We start from the raw sequence: 17,364 nt of genomic DNA, 5'->3' as shown, positions 1-17,364 counted from the left end.
TGCATCACTCCAAGATTCATATGAGACTGTTCATATAAAAAGGACAGCCTGCATCAGGGATGGATGTGGCAGTGAAGAGCCATTTTCCTGCCTCACAGACAATGGGCCTCATTTATCAGTATGTTCATGAATGTGCATGTAAGTTACTTCATAGCATTCAACTAACTAAGAACTAACCACTGCTGCCATTGGAAATATGTTTAAGCAAAATTACTTATTACTTATAATAAAGTAACATACCAAGGCAACGCAGAACAACCACACAGACAATTTCTACTGGGCAGAGAGCAACCACGCATCTTGAGTTATCAACAAATATGCATTCCTTCCACAGGCCATATAGAGAATATAGAGAACACGTTATTTTCTCCCATACAGTCAGAACTGGGGTGATTACTCCAGGTGATCCCATGTTATAGTCTAGAAATACCAAACTTCCAAAAATTAGATAAATAAATTAAATAAATAAAAATTAATAAATAAAAGGTTCAAATTTGAAGAACGTTTAACATACCGAATATTGCCTCATTTGGAGAAGCGTTTGATGGATTACATCAAATCCCACACCAGCTGACTGCTGGGAGCTCAGTGAGGAGGAGGAAGACAGTGTAGAGGTGGATGAGGACATGGAAGCAGCCAAGGCTACCTCCACCCACTCCAGCAGAAACTTTAGAGAGCCTCTCTGCATAGCCAGGCCAAGCAGCAGCTCCAGTGCGAGCCTCCGACCAGTCGGGTCGGCCCCGCCAGTCCCACTGCTCACTGATGTCTTCTTCAGGAAGTCAGCCACCTGTGCCAGGCAGTCCAGCCCGACTGACGGGATCTTATTCTCATTGGCCAGAGAGAGTGGTGGCAGAGAAGTAAGCACCGAGGACGCTGTGGCGAGCACGTCATTGCAAAGCACCGACTCCGGATGTACAGAGGCTGCGTATCTCCAGTTCTGCTGCAGTAACGAGAAGAGCAGACTCAAACCCGTCCTCACGCCCATCTCTATCAGAACATCTGTACCCGACTTGACTCTGGATGCTCCCCCTGGCAGACAGGGCTCTGAGGCCAGCTCGAGTTGCCCACATTCTGTCCCACTGTCTGTGGACTGGGAGGGCAGCTGCATGCGGAATTTGTCATGGTATTTGCTGTGAAGTGCGTAGTAGATCCTTTGGAGAACTACCAGCCTGTGGTGGAGGCCTAAGGTGTAGGAGGTTTGTGTCAGCATGCGGTGAGCCAGCCATCGCTGGCTGTGAAGCAGGGATGACAGGTACTCTTCTTTCTCTGCTGAGGCACTGGACTCACACTCGAAGTCTGGCAGGCGTGGGCCGACAAGTTCTTGAACAGGTTGGGCCAGAGTCACCACTTCCTTGTTGTGAAGGAGCTTATTGTAGAGCACTGAAGCTCCATGCCTCCTGGCTGTCTGTACACCGTCTTCTGCTGCCCAGGAGCTATTGAAGTGCTCTTGCCACTTCAGCAACACATGGGTCTGACAAGGCACCATGTCTGAGCATTATCTATATCCTGCTGTACACCTGAAAAACAGAGAGGGAAATATGATTTAAAGAGCTAATGAGGCCTGTATATTGGCAGATTTATAAATTCACACTTATCATTCCCTCACACTTGATTAACATAATGAAATGGCTCGTCTTTTTTTATCTAAGTCATCAGTTTACAGGAAACATTTGCTGCTGAAAGCCGATGTTCAAATACATTTCCTGCCAAGTAAATTCAGTTTAAAGGTGTCAGGTTTCTCCTTAGTGTTGGCACTTTCCCAACATACAGTAAATCCAGGCTAGTGGCATAGGCCCAGTGGGTATCGCTGAAATAGGTCAGCTCACCCCATGATAACAGCTAGCCAACACACCTACACTAATGAGAAGACTTTTGTCTCACAAGCTGTTATGCTACACAATACAAAGGGATGTATTAGACTTATTATCATTTTAAGTATTAGTTTCATAATAGTGCCAGTCAAAGAATGAAACCTGCTCTGAGAGATCAGGCACACGAGTGATAATAATCTGATCCCCCTGCCATTTAATTCATATTCTCTGTCTCAGTCAAAATGCAGTCGTCATAGTCAACGTCTCCAAGTTGTTCACCTGATACTCTGAAATATAATCCCATGCAAAGACCACTGGGGCTCCGCCTTACCCCCAGTCTGTCTGTCTGTCTGTCTGTCTGTCTGCATTTTTTTGTCTGTATTCCAAACAAATAAAGGGCAAGTCTGTTTGCTGCTGCTTAGTAGAAATTGTATATATTCACAGGAACAGTTTTCCTGGAACAAACAAATACAGATTTTGGTTTTCCCCATCTTGCATTTTCGTTAATCATATGAGAATTTGTTACCTGGGCTCAACCCCTTGAAAACTATGTACCCATAATGGAGGTTAAAACGTGACAATCCCCATGACAGTCAGCATTCATATATTAGTGGGTGATTTCATGGGAATATCAGCTGCATGACATTCCCATGGCATTAGTTCAAACACATTCACCATACCAACTGTTAACTGTATAAAAGAGTAGATTTGATAACCACTAAGCTAGTACTATAAAGAATTGTTGTTTAGGAAACAACACAGCATGTTGAGGGTAAACTAACTGGTGAAATCTGCTGTTGAATAGAAATCACCATACGCTTGGGACGTGGCTGATACTCCTCCTATAACTAAAACGTATACAAAAAACAAGGACCGGTGTAAGTGAGAGAAAACTAGTTACAGGCTGCTAAACACATTGACTCATCATGCCTTGCCTGAGGCCTGTGGGGCTATATGGTTTCCACTCTGGCCAAAAATAACAGCAAGCATTGATATAGTAACGGGCTCTTCAGTCAGACAACCACCAGCAAGCAACCACCAGCAATGTTAGACGCAAACATCACTGGTTACAAACTATCTGGAATTGTAGGACATAAACGTTCGGGACACCTCTTGAGTTTGTCCCTCTCTTTTTCTCCTGCTCAGCTAGCTTCATATTTTTATCTAGCCAATGTCAGTCCATCTCGAGTATTTACAATATACTGTGCACACACAAAAAACACCTTAATAATTGTTATTAATTACAGATAATAAATTGAGCCAAATTTCCCAGCAGCTTGTCAGTAAGCTATAAAAAATAAAATCATAAAGGACTCAGAGGCTTAGAGTTCAATCAATAGCATTCATACATCAAATGGCAATATCATTGACTGACTGAATGCATGCCATACCATGTATGACCATAAGAAAAGTTAATGTCTGTGATATTAGGGAGGGGTGACTGTGAAACTGGGTCTCATTTTACAGTACACAAAGCTACGTCAACATATATCTGAATGTCACATATTTTAGAGTCACAATACTGATGGCTAAGCAATAAATGTTTTTATTGGACCGTGACCGTGAATTGAATAAAATCTGAAATTTAAGCTTTGGCTGCAACCAATGCTTTTTTTCCTTATCGATTAATCTTAGTTTTTTCTATTGCTTGATTTGTCCTACCAACAGTCCAAAACCAAAAATATTAAATCTACAGTTATATAATCTCACCTGGGATCATGAGATCTGATTGGTTAATGTAATAATGTTAATATATTTGGCCAAGACTACATTTTTCTGCAGGATAGCTGTCTACAAGACAGATATAGAGATACCCAGCTATTTAGGAGGACCTCTACCATCCTGCTTCGCTTAGATTGAAGCCAGTCAAGGTGGTTCTTGCACCTGGACGGCGCTGGGCTACCTGCCTTTGGTGACTCTCTGGTAGACCCCTAAAGCTGACCCCAGACCGGCTGGAGGTGTTAGCTATATATTCCCTTGAAAGTCATCCAGAATGAGCTGGAGGAAGTTGCTGGGCCAAAGGACGTTTGGGCTGCTCTGTTGCCACGACAACCCTGACCACAATAAGCATTTAGACAATGGACTGTTAATCAAAAAACTTGCTAATGGCAGCATTGGATGGGTGATATCAAAGGCTATATATTCACCACAATATGAGCCACAGAATATCTGACAGCAATTTAATTATTTAATCTGCTGGTGGGGGAAAAGCATTGAACATACCGTTAGTCCATTAACAATGTCATATTGTCAGAAGTTTGGCTTTGAGTTGGGCATTCATGCTAATGCCGTTAGCCGACAGGACAATTTAATTCATATACAATTAACGGCGTTATCCAGCCTTGCTATATGGCTCCTTACTTTGAAGCATCTGTCAACATTTTGTGGCGTTAACGTTACGTGTTTTTAATCGCTGACGATAGTTAGCTCACTGCCTAGCCATTCACAACACCGACATATGTGCATTTGAAACGCAGTCTCCACCGTGTCATTCTCAAACACCGGTAACATTCTTCTGCATCTGCGGTGACAGCTGAGCTAACGCTGGCTGCAGTGCAGTTGCTAGTCTGGTCCATGGCTGTCAAAACCGACCAAGCCCCTCCGCTTGTCGGCTTGACAGCTCTCAGCAAAACACTCCCGTGGCTCGTTAACGTCGCATATCAATGTGTTAAGCTACGTATTGTGAAAATAAAATAGACGGCAGGCATGTTAAGTTACCTGGACTGTAAACCCCCGCAGATAAATGGTTTGCGTTACCTGTCCCGTCCCAGTGAGGTCTCCCTTGGACGTGAATATCATATCAACCTTCTCCTCGTTCCTCTTCTTCTTCGTCTGCTTGACTTTTTCCACTACAAGTGCCGCCACCTTGTGTCTCGGAGTGTGCACTGTCATAATCGTTATCATGTTTTTCTTCATCTATCTTTTATTTTTCTACTATTTTCTATTTTCTCATCCCGACTCGACGACTACCAGACACAATCCAGTGTCATATACTTCTTTATGTTTTGTTTTTTGTTTTACACCAATCTAAGCCTGTGGGTGAACCAGGGACAAGTAGCCTATTTGGGGGCCCCTAAAAGCCAGATTTGATACCCCACCAAACCCATATTAAATTCATTCAAGCAAAATAAATTCGGGCCTCTTCTTCAGCTTCTTCTTCAGCTTCTTCTTCATTCTTCTTCTTCTTCTTTTTTTACAATGAACAAGATTAGATTTAAAAAAAAAAAAAAGGGTGGGCAATTAACTTATTTTACACTACACAGCTGGAGAAAAAAGACGCACTATGTCCTGACAACATGATATTTCTTGTCCTATATTACCAATTAACTGAAAAGAGAAATGAGAGAATTACACAAAATACACAGAATTAACATAACTAGACTCTTCTTAGAAACTTTAGAATACTACTGATTCAAATAGTGGTTTATTACATGTTACATTTCATGGCATGTTTAATTTTTAGTCAGTTTCTTCTTCTTACTGTTACAGTACTAAAAGAAGATGATAATGATATGATAAAAGAGTAGTTTACAGCTTTGTAAACAGTTATAAAACAGATTATTTTTAAGATAACCTAATTTTCTTTTCTTCCTTTTGTTTCTTTTTGTCCACGACCATAGAGGCTATGTTATGTTAAATAAACATTTATTTCATTTTCACCTTTAAAATCTTTAATGTACACATCCTTAATTCAAGAAAATGACCTCATTCATTTTCACGTGAGACTACAAGATGACTTAATTGAGCTAAAATTGTCTTCTATTGTGTTAAATATGATTTCCAGTCAGGATGTTGCGACTAAAAACATCCCAACATGAAAATGTTATCCTTCAAAGCCAAACCTGATGCAATCGGGAGGTTTAGGGGTTCCGTCACTCACTAACACAAAAACAAACCAAAGATAACTTATGACATCAGGTCACACGAATTTCAATTCCTGGATGGCGGTCCAGAGTAAATCCCACTTCCCAGCCGGATTTCTAAAAAGGGGGCTGACTGGCAAAAAAAAAGGACGACAACACCGGAATGAGGAAATTGACGAGGGCAAGTCATGTGCAAAACAAAGTTGTTCATCGCTGATAACCATGCAACCTGATGAGCCATAGGTCACTCCACTCAAGTCTCCCAGAGGTGCTCCGCTTCTCTGTCTCTACACCAAAACAGACAGCAGCCCTTCTTCCAGCAGCTCTCCGACTCTCCCTGCTGCACCCAGTGATGTCTCTCCTCCTCATCACAGTGTTGTCTTCACTTCTAGTGCAAGATGCTGAGGCGTGGGGCGCCAATGTCAAGTACGCGGTGAACTGCCCCGACAGATGCAACGCGGAGCGGTGTGGCGGCACGCAGCGGTGCACACGGACGGTCCTGGATGACTGCGGCTGTTGCCAGGTCTGTGCAGCCGGCAGAGGGGAGCACTGTTACCGCACGGTGTCGGGGATGCACGGGGTGAAGTGCGGACCGGGTTTATTCTGCGAGTTCTACAAGGATGAAGACGATTATGGAGACGAGTATGGGATCTGCAAAGGTATATTCACCTTCAACATTTTAATGTGTCTAGTGGGCTATTTCTGCCTGTATGCTGCATTTTGAATGTGTGGTGCCCTGCTGCACCAAATGCAGTATACCATTATGTTGTTACAGCATTTTAGGCTCTATTTATTAGAGTTCTCAAAATAAATAGCACCAAATGCCATATAACCAATGGTTATAGAGGCACATGTGCAGATCTGTGCATTCTTGCTTCAAATATGAATTGGACATTTAACTTGATGATTAGCCCATTAGGGGCTTGGAGTTCAAACATCATGGCCCCTGCAACTATCCATTTGCAGTTTATTATGCTGACTGTGAATAAATATAATAATCTGTAACACTATAGAATAGGGGCCAATATCAGATTCAGTCAGGTGCACTCAGGTTTTTCCCTGCTTCTCTAAAATAATGTTTTCTTTCTTTACAGACTGTCTGTATGGGACCTACGGTGTTGAGTGCCGCAAGACATGCAACTGCAAAGGTGGCATTTGTGACAGGGAGACAGGGGCTTGTCTCACCCTCAAATTCTTTGCTAAAATCGCCAGCAAGCTCAAGACCGAGCCACAAGCAGGTAAACAATAGTGAGAAAATATAGATACTGCTTTTTAAAAAAGTGTCTGTATCATTAGTACATTCTCAGTGGAAGTCCAGTGTCTGGCCAAATGGACTAAAATAAAGTTCTGTTATTTGTGAGATTACACAGTTGCATGATTTGAAAGGTTGATTCATTCTTTGTGTTTTCAGGCGGAGAGGTGGGCTCAGGAGAGGTCAGCACTGCCCAGAGCACAGATCAGCACACAGACAGATCCACTGCTCCAAAGCGGCTCAACCCTCGCTGACAAGTGCTGACAAGACTGAATCTATTCAGTGTAAATGTAGCATTAACTTATAAATGAACTGAAAGATATATTTTATTATGTTAAAAGACGAAAAAACTTTTTTTACAGCATTTGGAAGTTTTATTTGGGTTTGTTTGGTCCTTATTCGACACCACCATCTTTTCTAATGAAATATGCAGACTTTTCAAATTCCCTATCCCTCCTTTTATTGTTCTTTATCTTTTTGTAGAGTAAATTAATTAAAACTATCCTGTAGTATGTTTCTCATTAGCTTCAGTGTAGACCTGAGTTTCTCATTTAGTGTGCCTTCATACATTATTGTTGAGAAAGTGAGAGTTAATAAAGGACCTTGCATTTATTTTCAAACTGGATGCAGCAATATTCTACATTGATTCATTCTAGTCCACTAAATATTTTGAAGTTTTCCATGATGATATTTTATTTGTACTGTATATGTTAACAGTGGACGTGGAACATATCATGTATATGACACCAGCCAATGTAAAGAATGCTCTTACAATTAAACCAAAGCTATCACTCACTGTTTTCATTTCATTTTCATTGATTCGTCTATCCATTAACTTAATTAGTGATGCATCATTTGGTACAACAATTGCCTTATCTGAAAACCCTGTCAAAAAATGTTTACATTTGTATTTCTGGCAAAAGTCTAAATAAGTGGAATGGGATGTCGTGTCCTTGCTTTCTTCAAGGATCTCTTTGTTCTTTTCTCCGTGCATCCTTCATTAGTATTATCCAGCTGATGAGTAAAGGCCTTGTCGTATGAATGCTGCAGATTCTGATGTCTATCAGACAGATTCACTCTCTACAGAGGAAATTCCAGTCTCTGTTACAGTTACATGCACAAAATAATATAATTCACAATGTTATATCATCAGTCATTGAAAAGAGAATTCATATATGAGTGAATTGAGAAAGTGGGTTTTGGAATAAATGTTCTCACTTAAACATCTCTGAGATAAAAAAAACAAAAAAAAACAAATCAAATGTTGGCTGAGTTTGAATCCTGACGACTGAAGGTGAACTTTAGAACGTGTGTATGCACTTCATACAGTATTTCTAGAAGACAAAACATGTTGCAGAGACACTTGGCACCTTTGTCAATCGGGTGGACCCAGAAACAGGCAAATTGAATTCTAAATATGAAAAAATGAAAAAGAGGAGGAGACACTGATATTCACAGGATGGTATTAGAGGGAAAGTCTGGTATTTATTTATAGCATTTGGAAAAATCTTCTCTGAACAGTGTAAAAATACCAAGAAGTCTGGATAGAAGAATATCTTTTGAGTAGAAGGAATTCTTGAGTCTAGAGGCTTGTTTCCCATGATGAGATGAAGTGGTATCTCCAAACTTTTTCAGGCACCCTTGACTCTTAAGTGACGGAACGTCCTACTCTCTCAACTTCCACAAATGGCAAAATATTCTTCGTTCCCATGCAGAAAACATTTCTCTGTCATGGAAAAATACTTTTACCACTAATAGCATAAGAAGAACTGAAGTGCAAAGATGGGGTTTTACTGACTTTACAAAAGACATTATCACTGACGAGAGCATCCTTTTTGGAAAAAAAAAAGAGTAATGAATACAAAGGATTTAACTTAAGGTCTTTCTTTAGAAATGCACATAATATAATTTCCTTCCTGGAGGAAAACATTCATAAAAGTCTTCTCGACTCTTCTCTCAGCCCTACCGAGAATTACAACAGTAGAACTGAAATGCATAATTTTCCTGAGAGAGGAAGTGTCTTGATATTGTAAGGAAGTGGTGTGCCAATATTCAATGCTACTTAACCTAAGGAGAGAATAAATTGGACTCCACAAAGTTATATTGTGATCTAAACAATTAAATATACTCACATACATATTGGTCTGTGATAAATGCAGTAAATGAGTTGACCACAATGATTCAATCAAATATTCATTGTCTTTGTGATTTTGACTTTCCAAAGGTCAGAATGAAACCTCAGGTCATTCATGATTAAACACGATAAGTGAGTCTTGATTAGAGGAAGATGCCTCTTTTAATACGTCACCAGGCTGAATTAAACCACAAAACATCAAAATGAAGTCAAACATTTTGGCCGAAACTGCAAAAGAATCCTGTCCCAGCTAAATATATCTCTTATTAGCCTCACCTCTGACTCTTACTGGTACAAAAATGTTTTCCTGTATTCAGCTTGTTTATTTCCTGTGCTTCCTGACACCTGTGAAAATGGCCCTTCTTCCTGTTGTTGTTGTGTCTGCCCAGGACAGGAATTTAAAAGCAAGGTTTTTTTTCCAAGAGACAGTCCGAAAGCTCAGAATTTATAAGTGACACGCAGCTGCCCTTGTCGGGAGTTAGAAGAGGACATTACTCCTATCTGCTTAATTTAAATATTATTTAAATGAAAGCGCAACACCTAAACACCCAGCAACAAACAACACAATTTGAAATAGGGTAAACTTTAATGTGCCTGAGTTATTCTACAACTATGATCCACTTTATATTTTCATGTCACCTCTTTAGTAAAAATATGGCAAGGAAGAATAAAATATATAAGTTATAAGTAAGACACTACGAAATCTGTCCGTTGCAGTTGCATGATGCAACTTTGATTTAATGCAGGTTACTTTTTTCCCGTCTCATTTTGTCGTTCAATTGCCATAATTCTAAACTAAAACCTGAGCATGTATATTAATGTGTAGTGATATTTATTTCCTGGTTTTCACAGTTTTGTATGATCTCACAAGTGTCATAAAGGCATAAAGGATAAAGTTCCCTGAAACTGACGTGAATTTACTGCAGGGATGTCCAAGGACAAGGTGACACACACACACATACACACACACACACACACACACACACACACACACAGTGGTACAGACAGGTATGGGAGCAGTCTGTGTACGAGGGCAGGAGTGTTCATAAGTGCTCGTGCTCAAATGTTCCTCTCATTCCCCTGAGAACCGACAGGCCGAGGCCTCGCAACCAAACAAAGGACCCTGGAAAATAACAGGAAAGCGTTGGTGAGAAATACCCTTTATCTGACTCCCTGAACACGTCACTGCGGCCTCTGCAGAAACAAAGGTGCGTGAACGGAGTAGTAAATAACACTGATTTACTGCAAATAGATGTTCTGGTATTTACAGGTTGTTTATTGCAGCTGTAGAGTGACACGGCTCATTGGAGACAACACGTAAACACTGTGAACGAGGACATTAAGTGATGAGATTGATTACATTGATAGCAGATATCTAAACTGAGGCCTGTGAAAAGTAGCAAGAAGCACTTAAACTCACAGGATGTCATGTCACTTGACTCAAAATGGGACCCAGTCTGATTAATTAATTCATTGGCTCCTTTAAATTCAGGTTTTCCTTCCTTTTTTCTTTCTTTCTTTAAGGTTCTCAGAAACATCTTGCAGTGAAATGGCACAACAAGTGTCTGCAGCCTTGACCTCAGAGACCCGACAGATTTCTGACCCCCGGAGGTCTTTTTCTTGTTGATGTGTCTTGAGGAGGAGGATTTCCCAACTGGTTTATTATCACACATTAGAATTATGGAGAGTTATAATGTTAGTTTTAGTAGCCAGTCTGATCTCAGATGGCAGACTTGACACTTAAAAAGCAATTTAATTACAGTAAATATTGATTTGGGGTATATTGTATGCCTCACAAATTCAGACCAGAATCATTCATGAGGCAATAGACTCAACATATTCTAGGCAGCTTTATTGAAGAAGGTGTGAGGCAGTGATTGAAACTGCAGAGGGCAGGTAAAGCATTTAGGATGTAGCTGCTGAGGTGACTGTTTAAAACTTGAATTTATTTGAATGTGTAAATATGTATCAACTGATTTTGTATGTACTGTAAGGTTGCACAATTATCACACTTTACAACTGCCTAAATAAATTATATTTACAAAACAAATGTATTTTTGGAGATATGAAATGAGTTATACAGTGATTTAGTCCAGAATAGGTTTTTAAAATGAGTGTACAAATCATTTTGAGTGCCCCTTTTGCTGTGACACATGGACCTCTGGTGGCTCCTTGATGGTATTGTACCATGTAGTAATTTTGCTGAGTTTATTAGTTATTCAGTTTGTCTTGAAGCTCTGACAAATACTGCAGATTTTACTTTGATTGTCTTAATTTGGATTTATTTCTGTCTGTTTGTAATAAGTCTGATAAGAATTTTACAGCATTGATCCAAAGTTAATTATAGGGTACTGTCATAGTGCCATACATCATAATACAAATAGTTTATTTTAATAAAACACATCAGTTATGAGTGTTAATGTGTGTGCAGAACTTTAAAGATAAAGAGAAACTGCTGTAAACAAGCTTGTTTAAATTTCGGATCCAAAAGTTTTAGAAGTCACCACCAGAGAGCAACATTGCATCAAGAAATATATCTTTGGTGTGGAGGAAAGCTTACTCTACTGTCTCTTAAGAAACTTTATCAATCAATTATGGAAAATTAGGCTATTGCAGTGGTAACAATACTATAAATAAGAACAAAATAAAACAGTAGAGGAAAATATAGACCCATAATCATTACCATGGCTATAAAGCTGTTAATAGATAATTAATGTATTGTTGTTTTGGCATATGTACAGGTTAAGAGGTGTTTTCAGTTTCTGGAAGTCAAGGTCAACTGGATGTTTCAGTTTAATGTGGACAGGAGGCAGGAAAAAAATAAATACAAAAATAAAATAAGGAGGTGTGTGTGCACACACATCACAGTGTGAACGTGTCTTTGTCTGGGTCTGTGTGTTTGTGCTGACCTTTCAAAACAACTGTCAGCAACCTAAAAGAAGGAGATGTGACCTTCCTACTAATTTTTTCTGTCTCAGTTGAGGTCAAGAGACAAAATGAAACAGCAGTGATGTGTATAAAACAATGTAGGGGGTGACCTTGACAAACAACAACATTGCGTACTCCCTCACACAGACTCGTAATCTTACTCATGGATGATGATGACCTTTCTCTTCTTACCTAAAACTTTATAGCTGGCTTATATTTGCTTTTTCCAATGTTTTGATTTTCTTTTTTGCATTTTATGCTTTTAGAGATCAGAGAGTCGACAGTAGAGAGCTGACAGGAAATGAGGGTAGAGGGAGATGGGCCCCCATAGGCCACCAAAGCCCCTCCAACTTTAGTTGGTTTTTAGTCACCACTTTGAGTTTTTTTTCACCTTTTGGATATTAAACCTGTAGTAACTTATTTTGGCCACTTGGTGGCATCAGGAATAAGCTGAAAACACAACATTGACATATTATTACCTATTGCTAACTAGCTGTCTGTCTGCTGTTTGGTGCTGAGCAGGTGGTGGTTTTTAGGATCTGCTGGTGACAGTGAACCAAAACAGTGAAATTTGGGGCCCAAAAAACAAAACAATGAGCTGAAAGATGTTATAAAGCTCCGTAGGGGAACTTCAGAGGCAGGTGATAACTATCTATGGGTTCATCAGTACTAGCAACCCCTTTCACATTCAAGAAGTCATGTCATCCATAGTTAATGTCAAAATATTAATTAAAGCCACTTTAAATAAATTGCTTCTTTTTGCATAAAGTGCCTCTGTCGTCCTTTGTCAGTGTGCACGCCCTTTTTTCCAGTAAGATGAGACTGTTCTCCATGTTACACTCACCTAATTACACTTTTCAGTCTGGAGTCAAGAGCACAACCCTTACCACTTTTTACACATTTTAACAAAACACTAAAGTGGAAATCAAGAAGTCAATTACCTCTCTCTGCTCTTTTTGTGCCAGGATGCTGCCAACAGGTCATGAACACACTGACTGTTAGATGTTGAATATGTCTTTGTATGACAAACACAATATGAATATTTATAAGATTACAACAGAATGTATAATATTTATCTCGAGTTGTAAGTACAGAGCAGTAAGGGTGAATAAGTGAATTCGACATATTAATACAGCAATATTAGACGCCCTAAAATCATATAATCAAAGTAAGTTCTGGAGTCATCCCGCTTCACTTGGAAAGGCTTCTCGTCTGCCTGTTGTCTGTCCAAAGATTTTCATTATCTTTCCAGAAGTCACCAACTGTCCAACACCTCTGACTGCAAGGCCATGAGAACAGCAGTCCCATTGAGAAGCTTTTAATTCCCAGAGGCCTCCTCTGTGAAGATTCATCCATTCTAATCTTGTGAGTTATCTCCTATCAGATAAGGTCCCCCCCAGCGTATCTCACGGGAGTAGATGCAGCTCCAGTTTGTTTACAGATGGCCACTTCTTACGTCACAAGGTCACAGTGTTTCATGTTCTGCATTCCACATCCTGCAAATATAATAAAACATGCTGAAGGATGGCTGAGGACAGATGGCTCAGAGCCTACTGTTGTTTAGTCTCAACATTTCGTTTATTCTTCATCTAATCTAATGAGGCTTTTCATAACACCTAGAAAACTCACCCTCTGTGTGGAGATTAGATTTTATTGGGAAGAATGGATTTAACTTTATATTTACACTGTTGACTGCTGAATATGAATATCTTTGCACAACTGCAAATATAAAAATATTAAAACGTTTTAATTAAGTTTTTACTTTTTAATGACATGCCATTCAATTTCTTAATGACATTTCATTTAGGGTAACAAAAATTAGCAAAGAGGAGCAAAAAGCGTGCTACCAAGTGCAGCTTATGGTTACTAAGCATGAGCAAGCATGGGTCACAGCAGTTGTACCAAAGTCAGTTGGCAAAACTGATAATATTTTGGATGTGCTGTAGCAACAAATGAACAGCACCATTGCAAATAACCAGCACAGTGCTATCCAATAAGTTACATTTAGGAAGCAAGTCTCATAATAATGGCTGCAGAAGACATACATATTGACCTGAGCTAGTGCCAGGGTTTTTCTAGATCGTTGGACCCCCCCCAAAAAAAGAGTCCCACGGAGAATCTGATAGGTCTCAGGATGTTTAAACAAATAATACTTCTCTTGCACAAAATTGTATTTATTTTTAGTATTACTTTTTTGAATACTTCAGGACTAAAAAAATACTAACGTCAATAAAAATTGAGTGTCAGTTTGAAGCTTTGGACAGCTTAATGTACTGCTGCTGGCTCTTTGATCAATCCCTTGACAGATGCTAATAGAAGAGTCTGCCTATAGATCAAAAAGATCAATAGGTAATGTGTTCAGCCTGATCCCAAACTTGACCCTCTGACACCTCAGTAACCCAACCAGGATCATGTTTGTTGACATCACCTCCTCAAGTCAAACTCCTCTGCCTCCTTACTCAAGCAGCTCTTCTAGAATCATATCACAATACACACACTACCCCAGTCAGACTTCCACTGTATTTTGTGAGTGTGTAAATAAACTAATTCTCATCCTGATGATTTGATTTTGAGGAAGTAATTATTGTTGACATATCAGCCACCTCCCACATAGATTGGAATTTCCCTCCCTTATTAGTAATGAGGACATTTTCCAGGATGTGTCTGACACGTGCCGGGGATACATTAAGATCTGTATCTGTCTTGTGGTGATAAATTGTAGCCTGCATGTTGGCCATTTCAGTATATTATAGACTTAAAATAGACTTCTCCGGGTGGTGAATATTCTGATTGTTAACACACTTTTTTGTTTTGTTTTTGTCTTTATATGTGTTTTATAAGACAACAATCCTCTGCATTGAACTTTCTTCCAACCTTTACATTTTTTATACACTTCTTTGGGAACCACATGCATATTTCCAAACTTTTATTTGTATATAATTACATATAATCATCTAATTCTCAATTTTTAGGGCTTGCATGACAGCTGGAGTCTGTAAGAGAGTAACATCTTTTTATTTAATTTTGCCTCATTTCTTGTCATAAATCAATAACCCATGTCAGGCGATTAAGCAGGTTCTGAGGAGTCGATAAGAAGCTTAATGATTGGATGATTGAGCTCAGGAATGCATTTAACATGTCAGAATTCCTCAGTAAAAGGACAGCAGACAGTAATTTGCTGACAGTAATTTACGTTGAAAACCTCACATTCATAACTACAGGCTTTACCTATGGCATTATCTCCATTTATCTTACACATTCAACATTTTTATTTCTGTATAGTACATACAAAATGAAAAAAGGGTTAGGTTCTTCAGAAGGAACCACTGTGAGACTATGGAATAGGAAGACATTTTAGACCACTCCCGGGTAAACAAGATGCGCTTTCCGCTGGTGTATATACAGCTGGGCTCGCACATAAGTGAGGATAGTGCCACTGAATAAATGTTTGTCAAGCTGCATGCACGCAGTCATTTGTATATGTCATCTTGAAGACACCTTAAAACTGGGGCAGCTTTCTGTGTTTGTGTGCTGAATTACTCACAGATGATATTTGGGAAATTCAGGATTTATATTCCACTTCAAGAAACATGGCAAAGTTTGGGTTTGAAAAATGGAAATACAAGAGAAAGTCAGCTTCACTGCTGGAGCTCTGCTCAGTCAGAGCTCTCATCTTGAGTCTTCCTAAAACATGCTCACACACACACACACACACACACACACACACACACACACACACACACTTTCCCCCTCCCTCTCTCCTCCCTCCTCCTCCTCCTTGTAACCAACATACACACACGGTCCTCTCAGACCGAGTGTGAGCGTCTCACCAGCCAGGATGACTGGAGGAGTTAGGACTGCATAGGCTGCAGCGTTGGGAGAGAGAGAGTGTGTGTGTTTGTGTGTGAGCGCATGTGGGTGTGCATGTGTCTGGGCGGGCTCCCACTGTAATGGTGCCCCATGTGTGACTGTGCTGACCGCGACAGCCATCCTGTCCACAGTGGAGACTTTCTCAGCATGCAGATGGTGTGAGCAGTCAGGGGAAAAGTTTATAACAGCTCGTCTGAGCCTCAGCTAACTCAATCCACTCTGCACTCACTGAGTTAGTTCAGGAGGGAAGCAGCGGCAGGCAGCAGCAACAGCAGCAGCTGAGCTGGAGTGCAACCTCAGCCCGTCTCAGCTCAGGATTTCTGTTGATGTTGATTGATAACCTGTCACTGGATTGGATACAGTAGTTGTGCATCACCACACGTCAGAGCTGAGGGATTCAACAAGGCTGTTTATTTGAAAGGTGAGTCTACAGTTTTATAGTATGATTTTGCCTCTGAGGTGTTGTTACATATTGGTGATTTTGTGGCAATATTGTTCTTGAGCCACATTCACACTTCTTTGATGTGATACGAATGTGAAGATGCTCTAGGCAAATGGTCCGACTAACTGGTCCAATCTTAGAGGGGTTGAGTGACACTTTAAGTTATGCAATTTATATTTTAAACAGGTATTCCTGGAACTGAACTTTACATAAGATGGCAGCAGTAAAACCACATTCTCTTGCATAACAGTATATGGTAGCAGCTATGACATTTGGGGTTCCTGAATCTGTTTAATATTTTGCATGTGTTTACTTGCAATACAAATGATCCCAGGATAGCAAGTGCCTTCAATTTACTGAACAATGATTAGATGCATCAGTGCTTTTGGCGACTGAACTTTTGTTTTTGGAATAAGCTTCTCAAACAAACTTACAGCATCACCCAGGTGAACGGTTCATTAATGTGATATATTTCCAATGTGTTACACTAGTGACACAACTCATCCAGCTATGTCACCAGCAGTAACCGTCATATTGAGATTGGAGTAGAAATGCACCTGAGGAAATAAGTTATATGTCTCACACCTGGGTGGGCCTGATGGAAATCTCTGAAACATGTTCTGAAAATGACAAACATCTACAACCTTTCTCTAAAGCATATTAGCTTCATCGTTAGCCTGTAACAACATAACTGAAATACCTATTTACTGTAAGTAACCATAGCAATGGGAGTTGAACAGCTAGAAAGCGTACATTTTCTGTACTTCTCAGATAAGTTTAAGTTATGTAATTAAAATTCAGTGCACTTGTTGTACTGTCGTTGTTAAACCAGAATTTTGCAAGGGCTCACTAATTCTGGTGCAGGACGTACAGATGGTGAGGCCGTTGCATATGCCACCCAAAACACTGACCTCCTGTCTGGCTGTCGGCTGGCCAAACAGAGAAGAAAACCCAATTATGTCTGGATTAATATGCTAGTTGTGCCGCATGTACGAGGACGTCACTGACTCCAACTACTCACGGCATGCTAACAATGGAAAAAGGAGGCAGAAAAGGAGAATGGG

The 17,364-nt window shown here is 40.0% G+C and overlaps 3 protein-coding genes across 3 annotated transcripts in view; 2 read left to right on the top strand and 1 right to left on the bottom strand.

Moving 5' to 3' along the window:
• Window positions 1-1,486, bottom strand: part of LOC139300948 (probable E3 ubiquitin-protein ligase HERC1) — a 38,328-nt gene extending 36,842 nt beyond the window's left edge. Inside the window, exon 1 of the mRNA XM_070924162.1 lies at window positions 515-1,486. Coding sequence (XP_070780263.1) covers window positions 515-1,486 — 972 coding nt within the window. The remainder of the gene's footprint in view (window positions 1-514) is intronic.
• A 4,540-nt stretch (window positions 1,487-6,026) lies between these two features.
• Window positions 6,027-7,180, top strand: esm1 (endothelial cell-specific molecule 1). Its single transcript, XM_070925243.1, has 3 exons — window positions 6,027-6,333; window positions 6,769-6,912; window positions 7,086-7,180. Exons 1-3 carry the CDS (start codon window positions 6,027-6,029, stop codon window positions 7,178-7,180), a joined length of 546 nt encoding a protein of 181 aa, XP_070781344.1.
• Window positions 7,181-16,254: 9,074 nt separating this feature from the next.
• Window positions 16,255-17,364, top strand: part of arhgap24 (Rho GTPase activating protein 24) — a 65,811-nt gene continuing 64,701 nt past the window's right edge. The window contains exon 1 of the mRNA XM_070924514.1: window positions 16,255-16,279. The gene's annotated coding sequence lies outside the window, so the exon portion shown is untranslated. The remainder of the gene's footprint in view (window positions 16,280-17,364) is intronic.

The sequence above is a fragment of the Enoplosus armatus genome, chromosome 18 (assembly GCF_043641665.1).
Source record: "Enoplosus armatus isolate fEnoArm2 chromosome 18, fEnoArm2.hap1, whole genome shotgun sequence".
Classification (NCBI taxonomy): Eukaryota; Metazoa; Chordata; class Actinopteri; order Centrarchiformes; family Enoplosidae; genus Enoplosus; species Enoplosus armatus.
This window is presented reverse-complemented; position numbering and strand designations above follow the sequence as displayed.

Excerpts from the sequence above, each read along its gene's own strand:
- esm1 (XM_070925243.1), top strand. The coding sequence starts at position 6,027 with ATGTCTCTCCTCCTCATCACAGTGTTGTCTTCACTTCTAGTGCAAGAT. Across the intron at positions 6,334-6,768 it reads CGAGTATGGGATCTGCAAAG|ACTGTCTGTATGGGACCTAC; the intron begins GTATATTCACCT and ends CTTTCTTTACAG. Across the intron at positions 6,913-7,085 it reads CAAGACCGAGCCACAAGCAG|GCGGAGAGGTGGGCTCAGGA; the intron begins GTAAACAATAGT and ends TTGTGTTTTCAG.